The sequence below is a fragment of the Oncorhynchus clarkii genome, chromosome 5 (genome assembly GCF_045791955.1).
Source record: "Oncorhynchus clarkii lewisi isolate Uvic-CL-2024 chromosome 5, UVic_Ocla_1.0, whole genome shotgun sequence".
In the NCBI taxonomy this organism is placed as follows: domain Eukaryota; kingdom Metazoa; phylum Chordata; class Actinopteri; order Salmoniformes; family Salmonidae; genus Oncorhynchus; species Oncorhynchus clarkii.
The window spans coordinates 37,401,425-37,425,749 of record NC_092151.1 but is presented as its reverse complement, the minus strand read 5'-3'; the positions used below and the strand labels follow the sequence as shown (position 1 = coordinate 37,425,749).

At 42.5% G+C, this 24,325-nt stretch overlaps 1 protein-coding gene across 3 annotated transcripts in view; it reads left to right on the top strand.

Moving 5' to 3' along the window:
- Nucleotides 1-24,325, top strand: part of LOC139408770 (protein FAM222A-like) — a 35,878-nt gene that overhangs the window by 3,536 nt on the left and 8,017 nt on the right. For 2 of the 3 annotated variants that reach the window (XM_071153075.1, XM_071153074.1), the window contains exon 2: nt 17,169-17,323. In XM_071153075.1, coding sequence (XP_071009176.1) covers nt 17,215-17,323 — 109 coding nt within the window. In that variant the 5' untranslated portion in view covers nt 17,169-17,214. Of the gene's footprint in view, nt 1-3,715; nt 4,020-17,168; nt 17,324-24,325 lie in introns of those variants that run through there. The other variant, XM_071153076.1, reaches the window with a different exon arrangement.

The window sequence follows — 24,325 nt, the reverse complement described above, 5'->3', positions numbered from 1 at the left end:
AACAATACTAAAAATAACTTAAGGTAGAACAAAAAAACACAAGAAATAAGAAGAACATGATAAAGTAAGTAAGTAAGCATACTACATACAGGGTCAGTTTCAGTGCCATATTTACAATGTGCAGGGATAATGGATGGATAGTATGTTATGCCTCTTTGTTGCATGTTATGCTCTGCTAGGTTTCAAACCAATGAGGTTTGTGCATATTTAGCCTGGAGTTCTATGAATATCTTAGCTGCTATCATTTCACCAAGAGATTTGGAAATTATTTTGGAGTGTGTAGGTGACATGCACACCCCAAATTTCTCCACCGGCTAAAAGAAAGAGAGTTATGACAAAAAAGATATTGAAAATAATTCTGCACCACCACAGGTAGGGGCTACACGAATATCACATTGTATTATGTATCCCGTAGTTACTCTGCAGGAGGCTATATTGCCTACTGTGTGCAGCAGGCCCACCCACTCAAGTGCTGGTGAACTGCAAGATAGAATTGATATGTTCAACCAGTCTTTCCCTTTATGCAGTCCTTTGCGCTTCATATCCAACACACAGCTAGGCTATTAGGCCTAGTCATGGGGCAAAACAAAATGGCTATTATTACCAAGATGGTTTGTTGATGTTAACCTAATATTGGGAATTTGTGTTTCCTGCCCAGTGACTGTTTGCTCTTTCTGTGTTTGTGAGATCGAGAGAGTCAGTGGAGGTAAAGTGACCTCAGAGAGTGCATGGACGGCCAATCACCCTGCTCTGCTTAAAAGGATATTGTCAATGGCTTGGTTGCTAAGCTGTTTCTCCCATGCATCCATAGTAATCACCTTTTATCTCCTAACAATGTCATGTGTAATTATGAGCTAGCTGCCATCTTTTGAAATCTGCCTAATTGGTCTTTTTATTTTATTTTGATGGGATGAGGAGGCTAAGAGACAGGGGGTTAAGGGTGGGGGTTAGAGGATTGGATCTCTGGGGTCATTGGGGAGGGGGAGCTCTGGGGGCTGTCGTTGCTGTGCTTGCCATTTTGAAACAGCCCGTTGTTTTGTGTACATTATGGTGCTCAGAAACCTCAAAGAATACACATACTGCCTGATTGCACGCGAAGCAATGTTATCTGCCCTTACTGGGAAGGCAGCAGGCAGAGGTCATTTTGGATTAGTCCAGGGACTAAAGTCCTCTTTCTCCAAGAACAGTTTGGTTTTTCCATGCCTCCCTGTGAGGACCAGAGCTTATCATTAAGTGTGGAAAAGGAGTTCTCTCCAGTGTGATTACCCTGCAGGGAGCATTTTGCCAATCTTTTCTCATGACTTCTCTGTTTTTATTAAAATGTTTAATGACTTGAAGGAATCAGTGACCCTTAACAGCATAATGAATGGCCTTGCCTGCTCTGACAGGAGAGGGGGGGGTTGGTGGGTGGGTGGGTATGGAGGAGTTTGGCAGTGAAAGGCACTGTAGCCAAAGCTATACTGTAGGAACATTTTTCCTTTTGTAGACAAAGTCTCATCAGGCAGGCATAGCTGCCACTTTGTCTCTAGAGGGTGGGTAAGCAAAACAAACAGTTAGGATCTTGATGGAAAAATGGATTATTAAACCCTAAGGACATACAAAGACTAGTTAAAGGATTTGTTCTTGGCCAGATTGAGAGCATAAGCTCAATCAAAGTACTTGTAAAGCCCAGTAACAATGATTGCTTGAGATGGTCTATGAGAATATTCACGAGAGGTCTAACTTGACTTTAGTCTGCCCTGTCTGCGGTATAAGCCAGTCCAGTCTAGTCTGGTTCTGTAGACTCTTCACCAACCATGCTAATCTGTAGAGAGAGACAGAAGAACATCTGTCACTATGTTTTGACTAGAAAAGCTTCCATCTCTCCCATGTGTGCTCTAACTGATTAAAGACAAAGACAGGCCTTTTGATTATTGCCTGGGTTCATCTTTTTGGGTTTCCACTCCCAGCAGGTGAGACTGGCAGTCAGTGGGCGGATCATAGACGCAAAGCATCTGTAGATCAAAACGGATAGTTATTGCTCTGACGTTGTGTGTATGTTTTAACCCTAGCTAGCTTTTGAACAGTGCTCATTACAATGACTTGGGATTTTCTTTGTTTGTCAAAGCTTCTTCTGTCAGAAAGCTTGAGTACCCGCAGCATAATATGAATGTTTTTGTAAGGCATGGACCATTTCTCAAGTTGATTCATTGTAAACAAACATCTGTTATGGCTGTAGTTGTTGGGCTGTGGTCTGATAGCTTAAGGTGTGTTTTGATTAGATCCAGGCATCTTGTCAGTGCCCTCAGTGAGCAGTCCTCTCTCTCTCTCTGCCCATTTGTCAGCCCACCCACACCCATTAAAACCTGTCAGACACTGTTCAGGGTAAAAGAGCAGGCTTTATGGGAAGCACAAAGTCTAACATGTCATACAGAGGAACTGTATTTTGTCGTGAAAGCATTTATTCCAAATTCAAGGCCATCCAATGTGGTATTCCACAATTAATAAACATTTATTTTATTTTACATTATGATGACATTTACATGCAGAGCACACAGCGGGCATATCAACGTAAATATTATTGTTGGATATTAATAGAGGCAGACTAAATAATGATCTCTGATGCAGCCAATACAAAGTGTCAGTGGTGTGGGACGGGAAGCCCAGGAATGGGGCATTTTGTTGACGAACATCTGTATGGACAACTGACGGGAGAGATCTGTCTGTGCACTCTGCCTCACTAACTCTGTGTGTGTGTGGTGTGTGTGTGTATATATCACACACACACTAGAAGTCAAGGTTGGCCAATGTTCCCCAGGGTTATCCAGTCGGTGTGTGGGATGAGGATAAGATAAGGCCCTGTTTACTTTTCATGCTCCCTCGGCTATTGCCAGGCTCCATGCCCAAAGCACGAGCAGTGATTTTACCTTGGCACCTGTGCAAGGACAGGGTTGAGGGAGCCCAAGGCTCTGTACCAAGGCTCCCTACTGTGAGAACCGTTAATGATGCCATGACAGAACTGAACGAGTTCATGGGATTTATGATAATCCTACATGGGCTGTATGTTCAGGTTACCTACTCCCCCCAAGTTGACAATGTGTCTGTGGTAAAATATATATTTTTCTTTCATTCTAGTGGAGAATTGTATTTTTGGTTTACGATTTATTTTTTTGCTTTTGCATGTACTTGGCCAAGGTCTAAAGAAACGTTTAACTGAATTTGAATACTCTACTGAGTCTAGGCTTCTCATACCCTCCCGCTCTCAAAATGCGTCTGCCAGAAGTCTCTCGAGGGATATTCATATCGACCCATTGTATTTATTTTTCCATACATTTTCGAGCAAGTGCATGCATTGTATAGAAATAACAATCCTCCAAACCCTGCTTAACACCGTTGTAATACCTTTTTATAGAAGCTAATCTCAATGGAAATGAGGCTCATTGTTGTCGGCCTCAGGCCTTGTGCACGCTCATTGTGTGGAGCAGAGCTGTTCTGGGTTGTTTGGATGTCCTGCAGTTCAACCTTGTTTTCTTTTTTTTGTTCAAGGAAAATAGTGCATAAGAGGAAAAAAATCTGTCTCTCTCAAACCATGTTCTGATACCAATTATGGAAACTATTATAGAATTTAAACAGGATGGCTCTTATCGGCTAATCCGGGAGTAATAGATTCCATTAAAAATGCATGGGGGGGTGCAGAGATGAAACCGGCAGCTGCAGTAGCAGTGCTGTCTGTCAGTCTGTTTTAGACTCAGACCAGACTGCTTGCCCTGTCTCCCTGGCTCCATCGCTTTGGTACATTCAGAGGAGGCCTTTGAGAGTCAGTAGATAGCTTGCAGTCACACTTAAAGACCATCAGTCTGGCATTGCAGGTCATTGATGGAACTTGTTGTTAATACTTTAGGGCTCACTTTTGGCATGGATTATTCACAAAACCTCCTGCATTTTCAGTGCTTTTAAAGCAGTCATTTTACACCCATTTTTACTGTCATCCCCAAACAGAACCTGTGGTTTTGCAGGTCTTTGTGACCACATCACTAATGGTGAGTCTTATCCAATGTTTTTTTTTTACCAGTGTACTGTAACACCGTTGATGCAGGGTGCATACATTTCAGGTTGTAAAGAGCCTGTAGGTGGCTGACCGCTCTTTGCAAGGTTATAGCTCTGCTATTCAGAGTGATGACGCTGTAAGGAGGCCACTCAGTGTAGAGACATAAAGTTAAATTAGGTCAACGTTACTGTATGAAGTTTGTGTACCTCCTGTGTCTGTGTTTGCATTTGGACCTGTCAGGGATTTCACAGTGGTTAGGGAAGGAAGGACGTTAGCACAGCACTCAAATGAATCCAACTAGAGAGTGAAAAGGGCACTCAGCCTAAACCTTTTTTCATGATAATCTAATTATTAACTGAGGATTCTAAGAACTGCAAAGACAAGCTGAGGGGATTGGGGGAGGAATGGGGTGGAGGGGTTGAGGGAGGGGGGTTAGCGAGTTTGTGTTTTTTTTTTTTTTTTTTTGTCTGTGCGTTTTAGTATTGAAAGGAAGAGTCACAGGGCAATGTTACTCTGCTCCAGTCAAGGCCCTGGAGGCCGTTCAGAGGAGAGAAGCGTCTGGAAGGTCAGGCAGATCACCGCCTTTTTATCTGCGTAATTTCCATGTAAAAAGACCCATGAGCACCAACGTGAAGTTCATAAGAGGATATCAAATTGGGTGTCAAGTGAAGGCTGTCTATATTTTGAGGAAATTATACATAGATACATTTTTCAACCATTTTCCATCTTAAAAATAAGGCAATGGCTTTAATTTCTAGTCAAACAGATAGGAAAGGGGCTCTTAGAAAACATCTACCATGAAAAAGTCTTAAGATAGAAGGGTTGGCTGGAAACGTCATGAAAAATGATGTGCGCCCATCGATGGGGCGGAAGCTGTGATTTGTTATGATTCTGAATGGTCAGATTGCTAGCAACAATGACAGGAAGCTGCCACGTGGGGAATCGTAGGTGGCTCATTTCAGCAAGTTTGTATTATGTGCTTGATACCATGTCTTGTTTTAAGGTGTTTTGACTGATTTCATGTCGATGCCAATAGGGCAAAAATCCGCTAGCTAGTTAACAACAGCAACGATGTATTTGATAGACAGCAAGTGCTCGTTTTGCAAATGTATTTGGAGACTAAATATAATATACATGTCGGCAACAATCTAAGCCAACCCTGTCTGTTTTGCCCCATAGTTGCACACGTGTCGGTTTTGTTTCTAAACAACCAATCCATCTATTAGAAATACATCAAAACACAATAATGTTGAAGCGAAGACCCATGCCAACCAGGGTGACTGTTAGGAAAATGTGACAGCTGACAACGTGACAGGGAATATTTAAATTGACTGGCTACTTGAGACATTTTCTGGACCCATATGCATTGGGTTCATAAGAAATTAAGGCGTTTACCCCCGGTGCTCAGAATGACAGAAATCACATGTCGATTCTGGTAATGCATCTGAACAGAACATGCAACTCATGTAATGAAGCAGCCAATAAAACGTCATTTTCAAACATTTGCCAAAATGCAATTCACGGGAAAACTATGAAAAGAGGGGGGATCTAAAGATGCAACAACTAGGATAGGTTGTTAATATGACTAGGATAGGTTGTTAATATGACTAGGATAGGTTGTTAATATGACTAGGTTGTTAATATGACTAGGATAGGTTGTTAATATGACTAGGATTGGCTTCTGGACAACTAAATAAAGTTTACATGAAAACCAATAGAACAGGAGAGAAATGGCATAGCGGTGGGTCCAATAGTGGAGTAAATGGGGGGGGGGGGGGATAAATTTGCCCAAATGATATAATTACTCCTTGATCCAGAAATAAATAAAATCATTCAAAATACTTCACCAGAAGCATGGATTAGCACAGAGGAATTGAGGATCATTAGATTCTTTAAAAATACCTGTGGATTGTTTCAAATCACAAGCTCGTATGCGTATTTGGGAAGCCCGCAATTTGGGCAGCATGTGTGGCAATAGCCCTAGCTGATTATTGAGTTGCGACTGTACGTGAAAAGCATCAAATATCTGAGTATAATTTCACATTTTGACAAGAAGAGTGTGTGTGGCGACAATATAGGTCAGTCTCTCTCCAGAATGGATCAGCTGTCTCCCGCCAATTATTTCGCTTTCATTGTGTGAATTGTTTGCCCATTTTATTTTTTAATAAATTCCCCATAATATAAACTCAGCAAAAAAAATAAACGTCCTCTCGCTGTCAACAGCGCTTATTTTCAGCAAACTTAACGTGTAAATATTTGTATGAACATAAGATTCAACAACTGAGAAAAACTGAACAAGTTCCACAGACATGTGACTAACAGAAATGGAATAATGTGTCCCTGAACAAAGGGGGGGAAAAATCTAAATTAACAGTCCGTATCTGTGGCCACCAGCTGCATTAAGTACTGCAGTGCATTTCCTACTCATGGACTGCACCAGATTTGCCAGTTCTTGCTGTGAGATGTTACCCCACTCTTCCACCAAGGCACCTGCAAGTTCCCAGACATTTCTGGTTAGAATGGTCCTAGCCCTCACCCTCCGATCCAACAGGTCCCAGGCGTGCTCAATGGGATTGAGATTCGGGCTCTTCGCTGGCCATGGCAGAACACTGACATTCCTGTCTTGCAGAAAATCACGCACAGAACGAGCAGTATGGCTGTTGGCATTGTCATGCTGGAGGGTCATGTCAGGATGAGCCTACAGGAAGGGTACCACATGAGGGAGGAGGATGCCTTCCCTGTAACGCACAGCGTTGAGATTGCCTGCAATGACAACAAGCTCAGTCCGATGATGCTGTGACACACCGCCCCAGACCATGACGGACCCTCCACCTCCAAATCGATCCCGCTCCAGAGTACCGGCCTCGGTGTAACGCTCATTCCTTCGACGATAAACGCGAATCCGACCATCACCCCTGGTGAGACAAAACCAAAAGAGCAAAAGAGCACTCTTTGCCAGTCCTGGGAGTCCTGGCTGGTCCAGTGACGGTGGGTTTGTGTGCATAGACGACGTTGTTGCCGGTGATGTCTGGTGAGGACCTGCCTTACAACAGGCCTACATGCCCTCAGTCCATCCTCTCTCAGCCTATTGTGAACAGTCTGAGCACTGATGGAAGGAATGTGTGTTCCTGGTGTAACTCGGGCAGTTGTTGCCATCCTGTACCTGTCCCACAGGTGTGAAGTTCGGATGTATCGATCCTGTGCAGGTGTTGTTACACGTGGTCTGTCACTGCGAGGACGATCAGCTGTCTTTCCTGTCTCCCTGTAGCACTGTCTTAGGCATCTCACAGTACGGACATTGCAATTTATTGCCCTGGCCACATATGCAGTCCTCATGCCTCCATGCAGCATGCCTAAGGCACGTTCACGCAGATGAGCAGGGATCCTGGGCATCTTTCTTTTGCTGTTTTTCAGAGTCAGTAGAAAGGCCTCTTTAGTGTCCTAAGTTTTCGTAATTGTGTTCTTAATTGCCTACCGTCTGTAAGCTGTTAGTGTCTTAATGGCCTATAGGCAATGAGTTCCATGACCCCCTTTTTCTCTAGCCAACAATAGATCTCGGTGTGTCAATGTGTGCATATGGCAAAGTCACATTAGTTGACTTAACTTTTACATTTGATCATTTTAATTCAATGATTTTGAGAAATGAAATTATTATGATTGAAATAACTGTTCCATGAAAATGTGCGTATGAAAATCATAACTGGCACGCAGAATGGTAGAAATGGTAGGATAAAGCTTCCCCAAACTTGAAACTCATGCGCTGCCTATGAAGTGTTTTTAAATGAATTGCCTCCATGTTTCCATGGTCATATTTTGCCAATAGGCTACATTAAAGCAAGGTAAGACATGCCGAATAATATTAAATAAAACATTCAAACATGCATACTGCCTCCAGCTCACATTGTGTACGGATAAGCCTGACGGTCAAATGTATTTACATCAATCAATGAAAATAATTATTTTGCAATGGGATTTTTTTCTCCTGGTCATTTTGGCCAGGAACGGTTTCATTGACGGCTAACGAAAACCCTGCTGCCAACTAATATCAGCACTTTTATATTTAGTTTTGGATACTTTTTTTGCCTTCTGTAAGTTTTAAGAAGCATTGCCTTGTGCCTTGTAATTCCATGACCAAGTAATCCATGTATCTTAAGATATTTTCACATTTTTCTCCTTCATGAGGAGACAGGATAATGAATGTTCACAGAAGTAAGTAAAGGTAGACCTGCCAATTACTTATTCTTTTTACTGATCTCAATGTTTGTTTCTGCATTATTAAGTGATTAAAATGTGTAGTTCTGTTACCAAATCAGTAACATAATTACGGACAAAACAGTAATGGAATTAATGCAATTGATTTGGCTACAATGGGGAAATCATAGTATTCACAGTTGGGTCTCCTGCTACTGTCCTACCTTCCACTGGCATTCTGTTATGCTATGTTCAGCTCATAACTAATTTCCTTCTGTTGTATGGTCGTCAAAGCGAGAGTGTTGAAACCATCTGGACAACTCCTCCCTCTCTCCAGTTACTGTTAACTCTCCTGGCGCTTGCTGATACGTACCCATTAGCCCCCCCACACACACACTTTCTATTTACTGTAACCAGCATCTGAGCACCGACCAACACAGGACGTCAATGGACATTGAAATTTGGTCAGTCCATCCTGGCTCTGATTTCCATGTCCACAGACGTCTTTTTTTTTTACCATTCCGGACCGGCCTTGATTTCGCGTCAGACATTGATTTTTGGTCTGGACCGGCCTTGAGTAAGCATAGGCCTCCATGATTGGTGACCGGACCAAATCTGAACCAATCATAGACGTCTATGTTTTACATGTTTGGACAGTACTGTACGTGAAGCACAGTAGAGTACAGTAAAGAAAAGTATAGTACAGTAGAGCACACGAGTACAGTATAATGTACGGACCATTATTGTGCTCTAGTGTACTGTGATACATATACAGTGCATTCAGAAAGTATTCTGACCCTTTGACTTTTTCCACATTTTGTTACATTACAGCCTTATTCTAAAATAGATTTTTTTTAAATCCTCATCAATCGCCATACAATACTCCATAATGACAATGCGAAACTATGTCTGAATACTTACGTAAATAATGTATTTATATCTTTTGCTATGAGACTGGAAATTGAGCTCCGGTGCATCCTGTTCCCATTGATCATCCTTGAGATGTTTCTACAACTTGATTGGAGTCCGTCTGTGGTAAATTCAATTGATTGGACATGATTTGGAAAGGCACACACCAGTCTATAGAAGGTCCCACAGTTGACAGTGCATGTCAGAGCAAAAACCTAGCCATGAGGTTGAAGGAATTGTCTGTAGAGCTCCAATACGGGATTGTGTCGAGGCACAGATCTGGGGAAGAGTACCAAAACAATTCTGCAGCATTGAAGGTCCCCAAGAACACAGTGGCCTCCATCATTCTTAAATGGAAGAAGCTTGGAACCACCAAGACTCTTCCTAGAGCTGGCTGCCCGACCTGACTTAGCAATCGGGGGAGAAGGGCCTTGGTCAGGGAGGTGATCAAGAACCCGATGGTCACTCTGACAGAGCTCCAGAGTTCCTCTGTGAAGATGGGAAAACCTTCCAGAAGGACAACCATCTCTGCAGCACTCCACCAATAAGGCCTTTATGGTAGAGTGGCCAGATGGAAGCCACTCCTTAGTAAAAGGCATATGACAGTGACAGTCCACTTGGAGTTTGCCTAAAGGACTCTTAGACCATGAGGAACAAGATTATTAGCCTGGTTCCTCTCTAGGTTTCTTCCTAGGTTTGGGCCTTTCTAGGGAGTTTTTCCTAGCCACCGTGCTTCTACACCTGCATTGCTTGCTGTTTGGGGTTTTAGGCTGGCTTTCTGTACAGCACTTTGAGATATCAGCTGATGTACGAAGGGCTATATAAATACATTTGATTTGATTTTGATTTGATTATCTTGTTTGAGGAAACCAATATTGAACTCATTGGTTAACTGATTTGCCTAGTTAAATAAAATGTAAGAATTTGTTCTTATTTACAATGATGGCCTAAAAATCCCCCCCGGCTAAACCCTACCCTAACCCGGACGATGCTGGGCCAATTGTGCGCCGCCCTCTGGGTCTCCCGATCACTGCCGGTTGTGATACAGCCCGGGATTGAACTTGGGTCTATCGTGATGCCTACTAGCACTGCGATTCAGTGCCTTAGACGCGGGAGACCGAGTGGCTTCAGGACAAGTCTCTGAATGTACTTGAGTTGCCAAGCCGGAGCCCAGTATTGAACCCGATCTTACATCTCTGGAGAGACCTGAAAATAGCTGTGCACCGACGCTCCCCATCCAACCTGACAAAGCTTGAGATGATCTGCATAAAAGAATGGGAGAAACTCCCCAAATACAGATGTGCCAAGCTTGCAGCATCATACCCAAGAAGACTCAAGGCTGTAATCGCTGCCAAAGGTGCTTCAACAAAGTAAAGGTTCTGAATACTAATGCAAATGTGATGGTTTCGTTTTTATTTATTTTAATAAATGTAAAGAAATGTTTAAATCTTATTTTTGCTTTGTCAGTCTGGGGTATTTTGTGTAGATTTTTTTTATTTACCTTTTATTTAACTAGGCCATACAACTCCATGCACAAGGACTACTTTGAACAATTTACACAACATTTCACAAAAACACATTCACTAAAAGAACTGCGTAGATGCAACGTTTATAGCAGAATTACGGTAAAATCTCCCTCAGTTTTTTTTAATGCATTCACGTTTTCCCAAAGCTCTTAAATATCTGCTTCGAATTTAATATTCAAATATGTCTTCGGAAAGAACGGGGTGTCAGCTATGACATGACACCTTGAGTTTGAAAAAAAATGTTGGTTATTGAACTACAGTAAGTGAAGTGGATTTACACTCGGTAACAGAATTACGGTAACGGAATTTGGTGCAGAATTATATATCATGGGTCCCTGATCTGTACTACACAGAAATTGTTCAGATTTGGACTGGTTGGTCCTGACTAACAAAATTGATTTTGTTTGGGGAAGGAACTCATTAGAATAATAGCCAGTATGTAAAATAATACCTATATATGCAAATTATGATCTTGCATATTTCTAACTTTGTGTACCTATTCAGCATACATCACCATGAAGAGAATGGCATTTATATCCATAATTCTACATTTCTGTGTAGTACAGATCAGGGACCCATGATATATAACTCTGCACCAAATTCCGTTACCGTAATTCTGTTACCGAGTGTAAATTCACGAACTCTGCCTGAAACTAATCCTGGACCTGCGGGAGTAGCGGATCCAAGACCCAGAGTACAAGGTGTTGTGACACGGCAGTGTGAGTGGCGTGGAACTTCTTTTTTTTTTTTGTCTGTTGTAAACATGCTAGCTCGCTAACGTAATGTGCATCTTGCTAACCGCAACCTGAAACGATTTTAAGGTCTTGTGAAAGCAAAACTTATTCTGTAGAATTATCACAAACGCTTCCGGAAGCCGAACCAGGGTGCTGAATTTCACATGTGAAAACACCCTAAAGAACATTAGGTCAAAGCCATTGTTGAGTTCCTGCACCTAAATAAACAGTACCAGCGCTTTTTTTCAGTACATGTCAAGCGCTGACCTCCTCCCATAGGGGTGTTTCACAAATGACAGCCAGCCACCAAGTCAACCCACTCTTCATCAGTCGCTAACTGACTCTCATACTGTTGATGGATGCAAAAATCAGGGAGGAAGCTAAGGAGGATACTCTCTTCTGCCAGGTTCCTAGATAAACAGCCAAGGCTTGACCCGAAAGGACAATTGTCTGGTGTTTAGATAAGCAAACAAATTTTGAGGAATATACCTGGCTCATAATGCTAACTGATGTGTTTACGGTCTGTCAAACAAACTATTAGGCTACGTCACTTTCACTGTGTGATTCTGAAAACTGATTTTTTTTTTGCCTGGTGTAAGACCTTTTCAGCCTGACAAATGATTTCAGTAAATCTAAGGCAAACTTTCTAGATAAGAGAGATCAGGTTTATGTGCCTTATCAATTGCTCTCTCAAGGGTAGGCTACCCGGAAGGATAGACTACATGTCCTTGGGGGACCATCTGGATCCAGTAAGAATATAAGAGGATCATTTTTAGACCTCTGTTCATTTAAACCATGACAGCCATCTAGCTCCCCATCACTACCCTTCTCCCTCTCAAAGTGACCTTGTTATCTCCCAATAAACAATCCTCTTTCTTCCCGAGCCCAGGACAAAAGGCCATAACTTGTAAAATGAGACATTTTATTTTCCAATGCCATTCCCGCAGACCCCCCCCCCCCCCCCCCCAAAAAAAAGCCCTTAGCCCATCATTGATGGAGCGGCCAATTTGTCTGCCAAAACGTCCTTATCAGGGGAAACCTTGGGAGACAAAAGATGGAGTGCAGAGCCAGGGGTCTTATCAATGTGGCATACCCTCAGCGGACCTGCATCACGCCTGATAACGCCTCTTATCGCAGCCACTGGTGTCACCCCAAAGTGGCAAGGATTTACTGTCCTTGCCACTCAAACTTTGTCCCCTTTTTATTTTTTTATTATTATTTATTTTTTATCCATCACTGTGGAGACCTTGCAGACAAAAATAATAGGGAGCATAAAGCTCCCATGCGATTGGTTGGCAGAAGAAGAGGAGGAGCTGAGTAGATCTATGGGATTAAGCTGAGGTTTTTAAGTCAAATCAGGAGCTGAGGTACATATTGGCTGGTGTTAAACTGCATGGTTAATTTGAGAAAAATCTGGTCAGCACTCAGCAGTTGTTTGAGGTTTTGTGAATGTCGGCAATGCTAACAAGAAAAAAATAAAGCAGGTGGGGAATTGGATAGATGACCATGACCATGCTTGAAATCCCAATTGGGTCATAGTCATAAGTCATAAGTAGAGCTGTGTCGATGACAGTTGTCTTCTTGCTGGCAGATGGCTGCCTGATTGACAGTTTGTAGAGACTTCAGATATCCTGGGTTATAGTTACAGTTTTAACAATGTGAGCTGTTGAGTTTCATGTATTTGCATTTTTTTAATGCATCTCATCTAAAGTAAGGAGAACTGATGGGGATATCACTGAGCGAGTAGGAGCTGGAAAAAAGGTCTGACGGGCAATGGAAGGAGCCCTTTATCTCAATGGCACTGGTACTCTCTGAACTCACTTTTTGATCTGTCTATACTCTGTCCTTTTTAACAGGCAGTCTAATTGAGAATGCAAAAGTACTTTCAGAGCCCTAAAATAACTGTTTATTTTACTTTTACATTTTGAGGGGACGAAAACAACATTCTGCCAGTTCCTTTTTCTAGCTTCCTTTTTAATTTAGCTTAAATAAAGCAGCGGCCTCTCTCTGTGAATAATGCCTGCCTTGATGCATTTTTAATCGGGAGGAAATTGGGAGAGTAATGGCAGTTATTCTGATACCCGTCTCTCTCATTTTTCGACAGTAAAGTAGTGGAGGCATTTCCCTGGAGATTTCTCTTTCTCTGTGCCTTTTCTCCTCAACCCTCTTTTGACAAATGCGTGGTAATGGAAGGGTTGTTGTGAAATTGGTATTCTTTTCAAAATGGAGTCTGACCATAGAGAGGCTTTTAGCTTGTCAGCTGTGTGTGATCAGATGAGAGAGCGAGAGAAAGAGGCTGTGCTGGGTGGTTTGAAGTGGGGCTGTCACATTGTGAGAGGAGAGGCAGGTGGGGGAGGAAGAGAGGACGAAAGGGGTGAGAGAGTTGGGGGGGGGGGGGGTCTCCAGGCACCTGACTAGAATGAAAGCCACTCTGTTCCTCCTTTCTTTTGGGGTGGAGGTAATCATGTTTCTGTAGCCAGTCACTGAGCTCTCTATCCTGTGGCTGACTCACTTAAACTGGCCTGTGGACATTGAGGGAGAAATGAAAACAAGCCAAAGAATTGTAAAAGAAAAGAGGAAGACAGGGAGAATAAGGAAATGAAGCCGCTCTGAGACAGCTGTGTGCAAGACATTCACTTGAATTGAAACTTCAGGGGTGCTGTTTCTTTGGATAGAAGTAAAAGATTTGCTGACCATACAGTACCATTTAGATGTTGTTGCCGGTATATAGGCCTATGCACCTATCTATAGAGAGTAGAATATAGTACTCTGCTTAAGTCTAGTATTCAAAATGATAACTATAATAGTATTCAGCTATGATAACTATAATAAGATACTGGGGTAAAACATTTCTTAATCATACACAAACACACCTACACTCCCCTTCCATATGTATTTAGACAATGAAGCTAAAATTGTACATTTGGCTAATATATTTCAGCATTTTGGATTTGATCAAATATTTCACCTTTTTATTTGAAGGTATTTTCATGTATCTGTTTTACCATTTGGAAATGATAGCACTTAATTCAACTAGTCCCCACCCCATGTGAATAAGTCATAAGTATTTGGACAAATTCACTATTAGTGCATCAAAGTAGTTAAAAGTTCAGTATTTGGTCCCATATCCCTTGCACACAATGACCCTCAAGCTTGTGTGGCGAGAATCTCGTTGGATGCATTTGCAGTTATGTTTTTGCCCAATAGTAACAGAATGGTGAATGAAGACTGGGAGTAAGTTTCTTTCTAAGTGAGTAGATAAGATGTTTCTGAACACTTCTAAGTTAACCCTGATAATGCCGTGGGACTGAATGAATCATGAATATTTATGAGTGAGATGCTGTTAAGAGGCTACACCTCTCACATTGACCAATATGACCACCCTCCATTTGAAGACGTCGTAAGTGCTTTCATTTCTAAATGGTAAAACCGATATGTAAGAAAATACCCTCAACATTCTGTACTGTTGCCTAATATGGAACATTCTATCTCAAATTCTGGGGCATAGAGCCAAATATATATTTTTTGCTTCTGTAGTGCCTTCAGAAAGTATTCATACCACTTGACTTATTACACATTTTGCTGTTGCAGCCTGAATTCAAAATTGATTATATTGTTTTCTCATCCCATAATGACATTGAAAATATGTTTTTAGACATTTTTGCAAATGTATTGGAAAAATAAATACAGATATCTAATTTGCATAAGTATTCACACCCCTGAGTCAATACTTTGTAGAAGCACCTTTGACGGTGATTACAGCTCTTGAGTCTTTTTGGGTAAATCTTTGCACACCTGGATTATACAATACTTGGCAATTATTCTTTTGAAAATTCTTCAAGCTCTATCAAGTTGATTGTTGACTTTATTTTTTTCATTAAACTAGGCAAATCAGTTAAGAACCAATTCTTATTTACAATGACGACCTACCAGGGAACAGTGGGTTAACTGCCTTGTTCAGGGGCAGAACGACAGATTTTTACCATGTCAGCTCGGGGATTCGATCCAGCAACCTTTCGGTTACTGGCCCTACGCTCTATCCACTATGCCAGCTAGTGCTAGAAGACCATATTCAGGTCTTGGCATAGATTTAAGTCAAAACTGTAACTAGGCCATTCAGGAACATTCAATATCATCTTGGTAAGCGACTCCAGTGTAGATTTGGCCTTGTGCTTTAGGTTATATTCTGGCTGAAAGTTGAATTTGTCTCCCAGTGTCTGTTGGAAAGCTGACTGAACCAGCTTTTCTTCTAGGATTTTGCCTGTGCTTATGGCTGTTACATTTTTATTTACGTTTTTTACAAAACTCTAGTCCTTGCCGATGATAAGAATACTAATAGCATGATGCAGCCACCACCATTCCTGAAAATATGAAGTGGTACTCGGTGATGTGTTGGATTTGTCCCAAACAGTGCTTTGTATTTAGGACAAAAATGAACTTTCTTTGCCACATTTTCTACAGTTTCGCTTAAGTGCCTTGTTGCAAACAGCGTGTTTTGGAATTTTTTTCTTTCTTTTCACTCTGTCATTTAGGTGAGTTTTGTGGAGTAACTACAGTGTTGTTGATCCATCCTCAGTTTTCTGAAATCACAGCCATTCAACTCTGTAACTGTTTTAAAATCACCATTGTCCTCATGGTGAAATCCCTAAGCAGTTTCCTTCCCCTCCGGCAACTGAGTTAAGAAAGGACGCCTGTATCTTTGTAGTGACTGGGTGTATTGATTCACCATCCACAGTATAATGAATAACTTCACCATGCTCAAAGGGATATTCAGTGTCAGCTTTTTTATTTGTCCACCTCCTCACTTGTCTTTGTGGTTGAATCTGTGCTTGAAATTCACTACTCGATTTGAGGGACCTTACAATTATTTGTATGTGTGGGATACAGTCATTCAAAAATCATTTAACCACTACTAATGAACACAAAATGAGTCCATGCAACTAATTATGCACTTTGTGAAGCACATTTTTATTCCTGAACTTATTTAGGCTTGCCATAACAAAGGGCTTGAGTACTTAAGCCATTTTAATTCTTTTGGATTCATTTCTAAAATGTTCTACAAACAAAATTCCACTTTGACATTATGGGCTATTGTGTGTAGATCATGGACACTCTCAATGTAATACATTTGAAGTTCAGGCTGTAGGCTAACACAACAAAATGTGGGAAAAGTAAAGGGGTTTGAATACTTTCTGAATGCACTGTACATATGGAGGGGAGTGTATCCTTGTGTGTGCCGAAGCCATTTGGGCGAGAGGGCTGCTTTTGGCTTTTCACTCCTGATCTATATCAGCATCAATTCATAGAGACATTCTAGACTTCCTGAACTCCAGGCTAGTGACTGGGTAAAGGATACAGCCGACAGCAACAACAGGCCATGTAAATGCGCTGTGTTATTTGCAACAGAGTAAGATGGAGAGCAGAAAAGACCCATCATAGCATCTGAGCAGAGTGGGGGAAGTTGACTTGATGTTAAGTGATATTACATTCTTAGATGTGTAGCCTCTGTAGTTTGAAGGGGGGGGGGGGTTGCTGAGTTAGAATATGGTGTTACAGACCCGAGTGGGATTTTTTTTTTTTTTTAAATGTAGGGCTTAAAAGGAAACGGGAAACTCCTGAGGGGCAAAACATCCATCAGCATGGTAGCAGTTTGCTTTCAGGGCTTTGACTTAAGATTAGATAAAAGGTTTTGCATTCAGTTCAACTGCCAGCTGCTTATAATTTAATACATGATAAAAAGTCTAACTGGTGTGTTTTTTTTTTTCTCTCGGTCTCTCTCAGGATCCCCCAAGGTCCGAGTGGCTGTAGATCCCAGAAAGCAGCAGCCATGTTAGCCTGCCTACAGAGACGGCAGCAGAACCTCTCATCTCAGCGTCTGGTCTGCAACCCCAAGATCCTGGATGCTCCGCAGCAGCAGCAGCCCAGCACACGACAAAGTGAGTCCCCGTGTCTCTGCTCTCAGCAGCGCAGGACAAATCAAATCAAATGTGTATTTGTCACATGCGCCAAATACAACAGGTTACCTTACAGTGAAATGCTTACTTACAAGCCCTTAACCAACAATGATTTTTTTTTAAAAGTGTTAAGTGAAAAATAGAAAATAAAAGTAAAAAATAATTAAAACAGCAGCAGTAAAATAACAATAGCGAGGCTGTATACAGGGGGTACCGGTACAGAGTCAATGTGTGGGGGCACTGGTTGAGGTAATTGTGGTAATATGTACAGCAGCAGTGTAAAAGAGGGGTCTGTGTAGCTCTTGGATTAGCTGTTCTTATGGCTTGGGGGTAGAAGCTGTTAAGAAGCCTTTTGGACCTCGACTTGGCGCTCCGCTACCGCTTGCCGTGTGGTAGCAGAGACCACAGTCTATGACTAGGGTGGCGGGAGTCTTTGACAATTTTTAGGGCCTTCCTCTGACACCACCTGGTATAGAGGTCCTGGATGGCAGGAAGCTTGGCCCCAGTGAAGTACTGGGCCGTACGCATTACCCTCTGTAGTGCCTTGCGGTTAGAGGCCGAGCAGTTGCCATACCAGGCAGTGATGCAAACAGTCAGGATGCTCTCGATGGTGCAGCTGTAGAACCTTTTGAGGATCTGAAGACCCATGCCAAATATTTTCAGTCTCATGAGGGGGAATAGGCTTTGTCGTGCCCTCTTCACGCTGTCTTAGTGTGTTTGGACCATGATAGTTTGTTGGTGATGTGGACACCAAGGAACTTGAAGCTCTCAACCTGTTCCACTACAACCCCGTCGATGAGAATGGGTGCGTGCTCGGTCCTCCTTTTCCTGTAGTCCACAATCATCTCCTTTTGACAACAGCCTCTGACTCTACATTTCACTACAGAGACCCATTTTGTTTAATTTGTGGCGCTGTGTTTGTATCTCTGTGTAGTGACAGTCAGATTTTGCGAAAGAAAGCCCTGTATAAGATTTTTAGGGGGAAAGTAAAGTTTCACTTTACATACACAACTGTAGTTTAGTTCAGAGAAGTAGAGCGTTGCACCCGGGTAAACCAGACTCTCCTGTAGCAACCATTTGTACCACAGTGCCTCCATCTGATGGAGTTGATTGGCTTCAATTATGCCACTCGTCTCTCTGCTGCATTGGAGGTGTGGAGTTCTGCCTGCAGGGCTACGGAGCAGGAGACCACAGGGCTGTTCTGTGGTGAGGAAGGGCAAGTTCACCTTGGCCTATCTACCGCTGCCTGCCTGGCTGTCTGGCCTGCTGAAGAGAACCGTGCAGGGTTGATATCTCCCACTCAGATCTATGTGGATCCTCTGTGTCTTATCACCGGTAGTCATCTTGCACTCTTTCATTTCATTCTTAAGAGCACTGATCAATGATGGAGCGGAACGCTGTTATGTTGGCTGGCCCGGTTGTTGTTGCTGATGATGATGATTTGCCCTGCCAAGGGCATACTAGCACACAACCCCCCACCCACATACCTTCTCCTAGTCAGCCCTGAACTTTTGCCAATATAACTATTTTACACTTCTTACCTTATTATATGCCTCTTTCACACGTACTTGCACGCTCTGCCATTTTAACTCTAAACACAGTGCTTACAGTTTATTATTCAGGTGTTTTCTGCTATTTATGCTGCTTTTTGCAGCATTATATGGCTGGTACACAGTCAAAGAAAACCCTGTTGTCATGGCCACTCTCGCTCTGAGACCTAAATGACATAGGGGAGAGTGGGGTATGTTGAGGTGTTTTTTTACATTCAGCATCACTATGTCAAGGAAAATATATTATTATTTCTAACAAATACAGTACCAGTCAAAAGTTTGGACACCTATTCATTCAAGGGTTTTTGTTTAGTTTGACTCTTTTCTACATTGTAGAATAATAGTGGAGACATCAAACTATGAAATAACACATGGAATCATGTAGTAACCAAAACATATTTGAGATTCTTCCAAGTAGCCACCCTTTGACTTGACAGCTTTGCATACTCTTGGCATTCTCTCAACCAGCTTCATGAGGTAGTCACCTGGAATGCTTTTCCAACAGTCTTCAAGGAGTTCCCACATATGCTGAGCACTTGTTGGCTGCTTTTCCTTTACTCTGCAGTCCAACTCATCCCGAACCATCTCAATTGGGTTGGGGTCGGGTGATTGTGGAGGCCAGGTCATCTGATGCAGCACTCCATCACTCTCTTTCTTGATCAAATAGCCCTTACACAGCCTGGAGGTGTGTTGGGTCGTTGTCCCAATTCAAGTGTGCCTTGAATTCTAAATAAATCACTGACAGTGTCACCAGCAAAGCACCATCACACCACCTCCTCCATGCTTCATGGTGGGAACCACACATGCGGAGATCATCTGTTCACCTACTCTGCGTTTCACAAAGACACGCGGTTGGAACCAAAAATCTCAAATTTGGACTCATCAGACCAAAGGACAGATTTCCACCAGTCTAATGTCCATTGCTCATGTTTCTTGGCCCAAACAAGTATCTTTTTCTTATTGGTGCCCTTTAGTAGTGGTTTCTTTGCAGCAATTTGACCATGAAGGCCCGATGAAGGCCTGATTCACGCAACAGTTGATATTGGGACGCATTTATTTGGGCTGCAATTTCTGAGGCTTGTAACTCTAATGAACTTATCCTCTGCAGCAGAGGTAACTCTGGGTCTTCCTTTCCTGTGGCGGTCCTCATGAGAGCCAGTTTCATCATAGCGCTTGATGGTTTTTGCGACTGCACTTGAAGAAACTTTCAAAGTTCTTGAAATGTTCCTGTTTAAAGTAATGATGGACTGTCGTTTGTCTTTGCTTATTTGACCTGTTCTTGCCATAATATGGACTTGGTCTTTTACCAAATAGGGATATATTCTGTATACCACCCCTACCTTGTCACAACACAGCTGATTGGCTCAAACACATTAAGAAGGAAAGAAATTCCACAAACGTACTTTTAACAAGGCACACCTGTTAATTGAAATGCATTCCAGCTAGTTGAGAGAATGCCAAGAGTGTGTCATCGAGGCAAAGGGTGGCTACTTTGAAGAATCTCAAATATAAAATATATTTAGATTTGTTTAACATTTTTTTGGGGTTGCTACATATGTGTTGATACATGATTCCTATCTTTGCTGTATGCCTTCATTCAGACTTCTCTGCTCAATATCACTTACCCTTATTTCTGGAACAGGGCTTTCGTTTTGTTGTGCCAATTCGTAAGCAAGATTTCTGCATTTGAGGCTACTAGACCCGCTGCTTGTTTTATGGGGCATGATGATGTCTGCTCTGTAACAATAAAAATTCACTGTTGAGTTCATATGCATGACACACAAAAATACTATGCATATTATACATAAAACTGACAATGTCATCCATTATCTGTATGGGATATGGTGGCCATTGGCTCAACTTATCCTAAGGCAAATATTTAGACTATTATCCCACACAGCTTCAAGGATGCACTTTCATGCTGGGTTTAGGACCTCATATTGTAGCTTATAGAGACCCCAACTGATGTATAAAACGATCTACTTTGGGTTTAGATACAAGCATCATGAAACCTATAACACACAAAATTCATTTGACTTTGTAAAAATCTGTTTACCACTTTTCCCCATGTCTTCCTTCATAGTCTCCACGAAATGACCTCTTCCTAAATATTTGGTCACATGATTCATTGTGTGTATTGTTTCCTACAAACAAAGGGTGGCTCAACTAACCCTTTGGCTCAACTTACCCCGCTCTCCCCTATGTAACATAAGCTAGAGATGACCTCATTCCCTAACCAATTGAGGATCTTCCTTTTGAACTTGGATCAAAGAAAATGCTTGCTCAAGCACATGTGTTAATCAGTTGATAAGTGATTGCAAGCCATGTTATCCATGTCATAAACAGAGGTTTCAAAAGACCGTGTTTATTATTCCCACTGCCAGTGCACATTATTATCACATTTAATGAGAGTATATGTTGTGGCAGTTGTCGGCTGATGAAACCAGCACAGGGCATTCTGAGTTTACGTGTCATATTTCCATGATTCAATTCAGAGATAATGTTTAATCACTGTGTTTTATACTGACTTCTGTGGAAGTTTATGACATAAATTTATGGGAAACCGCATATCACGCTGTGCCTATCCCCACATAGCTAGCGTAATAACATATTCAATTTTTTTATTCGTGATATAAATTGCCTATGGAAAATGCATAAATCGTCTGAGTGATTAACCTCTTGGCCGATGAATAATTGTGTGGAGACTTTCAGACGAAATGCAAGCTGATGGATTTGTAATGTATATTGTATTTCTCTAGCTTCACTTCCCAGATTTGGGCCATGAAAACAAATCCTGTGTATCCCTCAGCTTTCCTTCACATTGAAACCTTCCACTAATGCTCTCTGGGAGACTAGCAGTCTCATATCCCCATGTCCCTCATCTCTCTCCCGGGGTGAAACACCCCTTTTTGTCTCTCATTATTAAATATTAATTGGGAATCAGTAGAGCACTTGTCTGCTAAATGCTGGAACAGAAGGACCTAGTTTGCCTCAGGCAGAACCACGGGCGCCTTTCACATCCTGTTTACCTGCAGGAATCATTCCTCCCTCCCGGAGCTGTGTGTGTGTGTGTGTGTGTGTGTGTGTGTGTGTGTGTGTGTGTGTGTGTCAGTGGCGTACTACAGCTAATTTCCTACAATTCTACACATTTTGCAATGAGGCTGAGAAGATGTTCGTTTTACAGCTTTTCTTTGTCACTGCTTCTGACGTGTTCATATGCTATCGGGGGGGTGTCTGTGGGGAGCAGCATCCATCCCCCCCTTCCCTCCAGCACTAACCTGACATTTCAAGCACATCCATATGAAACAAACTGCTCTACTGATTGGAGCCTGCTGGTTGGACTTGATTAGACCCAGAATAGTTCTCTAAAAGGTTTTTGAGTTTATGTTTTTCCCATTGGGATTCTGTGTTGAAAGGGTGGTTTTCACACAGATTTTTGTTGAAAAGCTTTCACAGAGGATGGAGGTTGCAGGTTTAGACATCCATTAGAATGGTTTGTCGGTCTGTGGTTTGGTTTCACAGAGGAATCCCTGACAATGACAACCCATCTCTTAAATATGAGGAAGTGTGTATGTGTGACTGAGTGCGACGGTTTATGTGATGAAAGTTAATGAGTGCTCTGCTTTACTCTGCTCTTGGCCTGAACGGCAGATCAGAGCCGGGAATGCTTTTTCCCACGCTTCCGGCCTGTCTTTCCGGAGGGCTCTTTTAGAGCGGCGCACTGCTTTCCCCGGGGCTGCTGAGCAGAGTGGCACAGAGACAAATGGGGAGTGACACTCGCGTAAAGAGTTACCCGCCTGTGTCTCTTCAAGCACAAATAACTAAGTGTTCACCACTGAGGTTATTCTGTTCCACGACCAACACCCCTCATGAAGAGATTAGAGAGAGAAAGCGAGGGATGGGATGTTAATGGGTTGAATGAGTGCAGTTTCTCTTCATGTGTGTATGAGAGCGGGCGGCCTTATGTCCCACCCGGGACGAAGAGGACTAACTAATGAGAGCGAGGGAGTGGTAGACTGAATGGAGTGCTAGGCTCTGTGTGTGTGTGTGTGTGTATCAGTGCTTTGTCTTTCTCTCGTTCTGTGTCTTGGGGCTGATGAGCCTCTGGTTTGCCAGGGTCAGGAGCTCAGGAATAGTAACCTCGGTGGAGTTGAGTATGTAGGTCTGCACACAGAGGACTGGAACACAGGGACTCTGTCCAGCCTCTCTACTCTCACTCCGGATCTATGTGAGGAGGCCTCCGCCTCGACCCAGCTAACCTCCTCAGACTCCATTAATATTAATGCATGTTAATATGGATACAGAGGTGAAGAGCGCTGCAGGCGCAGCATCTCAATACCTCTGCTTTATAAGGGCACCGACCTGTGCACAGCTAGACACCATTCAGATGCTCTACCGTAAGATCCAGACGGCGCCCGAGATCCCCACTCCCCTCATGGATATTGAATGCATGCATGAGGTTTCTGAGTTCATTTTCATTCACAGCAGTTACTGTATGCCTCGGTCAAATTGAAAGGAAAGTAAAGTAACCATGTGGAGCTGTATGGTGTACTGTATTGTATTGTACTGTATTGTGTGGGACGCGAGGCAGGTCCAGATAGTCGATACGAAGCGTCCTTGCACTGCCTGAGCAGCAGGGGGGGGTAGTCAATTACAGTGCCTTGGCGCTAGGAGCTGAATGGAGTCGGGGTCAATTAATTACATGGGCCCTAATGAGTGGGCTTATTAGGGCCAACTGTGCTTGTACCAGAGGTTGTCATGGCAACACAGCGGTCTAGGTTTTTAATGTGTTAATCAGCCTAGTTGTCAAGGAGAGTCTGTGGTTGTGTAGGGCAGGTAGGTACGATTAGTGTATAGTGGTGTTGATATTATTAATGTTTGGATCGCCATCGTGAAACACTGGTGTGTAACACGATGTTTGGCAATGAGTGTGTGTGTGTTTGCTGGTGATTTCTGAGAACTGCACTAATTAACCTCCGTGAGTGCTGCTGTGTGGCGCGTCCCCAGTGAGGATTAATCATGTTTATCAAACAAACATTTTAATCTTACAAGCATTTAACACCAAATACCTTTCGCACAACCTAGACTTTTGGGCTTCTTGCCCTGTTTTTCAAATTTGTCTGCTAAGGATCTTTTTGTGATAGTTGCACAAGGACAATCACCAAGCATAGGACTACATTACTGGTTTTCGTGATCATTGTAATGGAGGGAGATGTAAAGGTCATTTTGTTCGGTTCCTTCTGTTGGTCTTGGTGTTTTGTGAGAACCAGAAGAGCAGCAGTTGTTTTCTGTGGAACTGGAAATTCAATGAGCCACTCCAAATGCAGTTTTTAGCCCTGGCTCAGGGGCTTGTTTTGCCTGTTAATCAGTGATTAACTCAAACCGCTCCAAAACAACGAGGTCTCCACTCTGATCTGTGGGGTATTGCATTAAG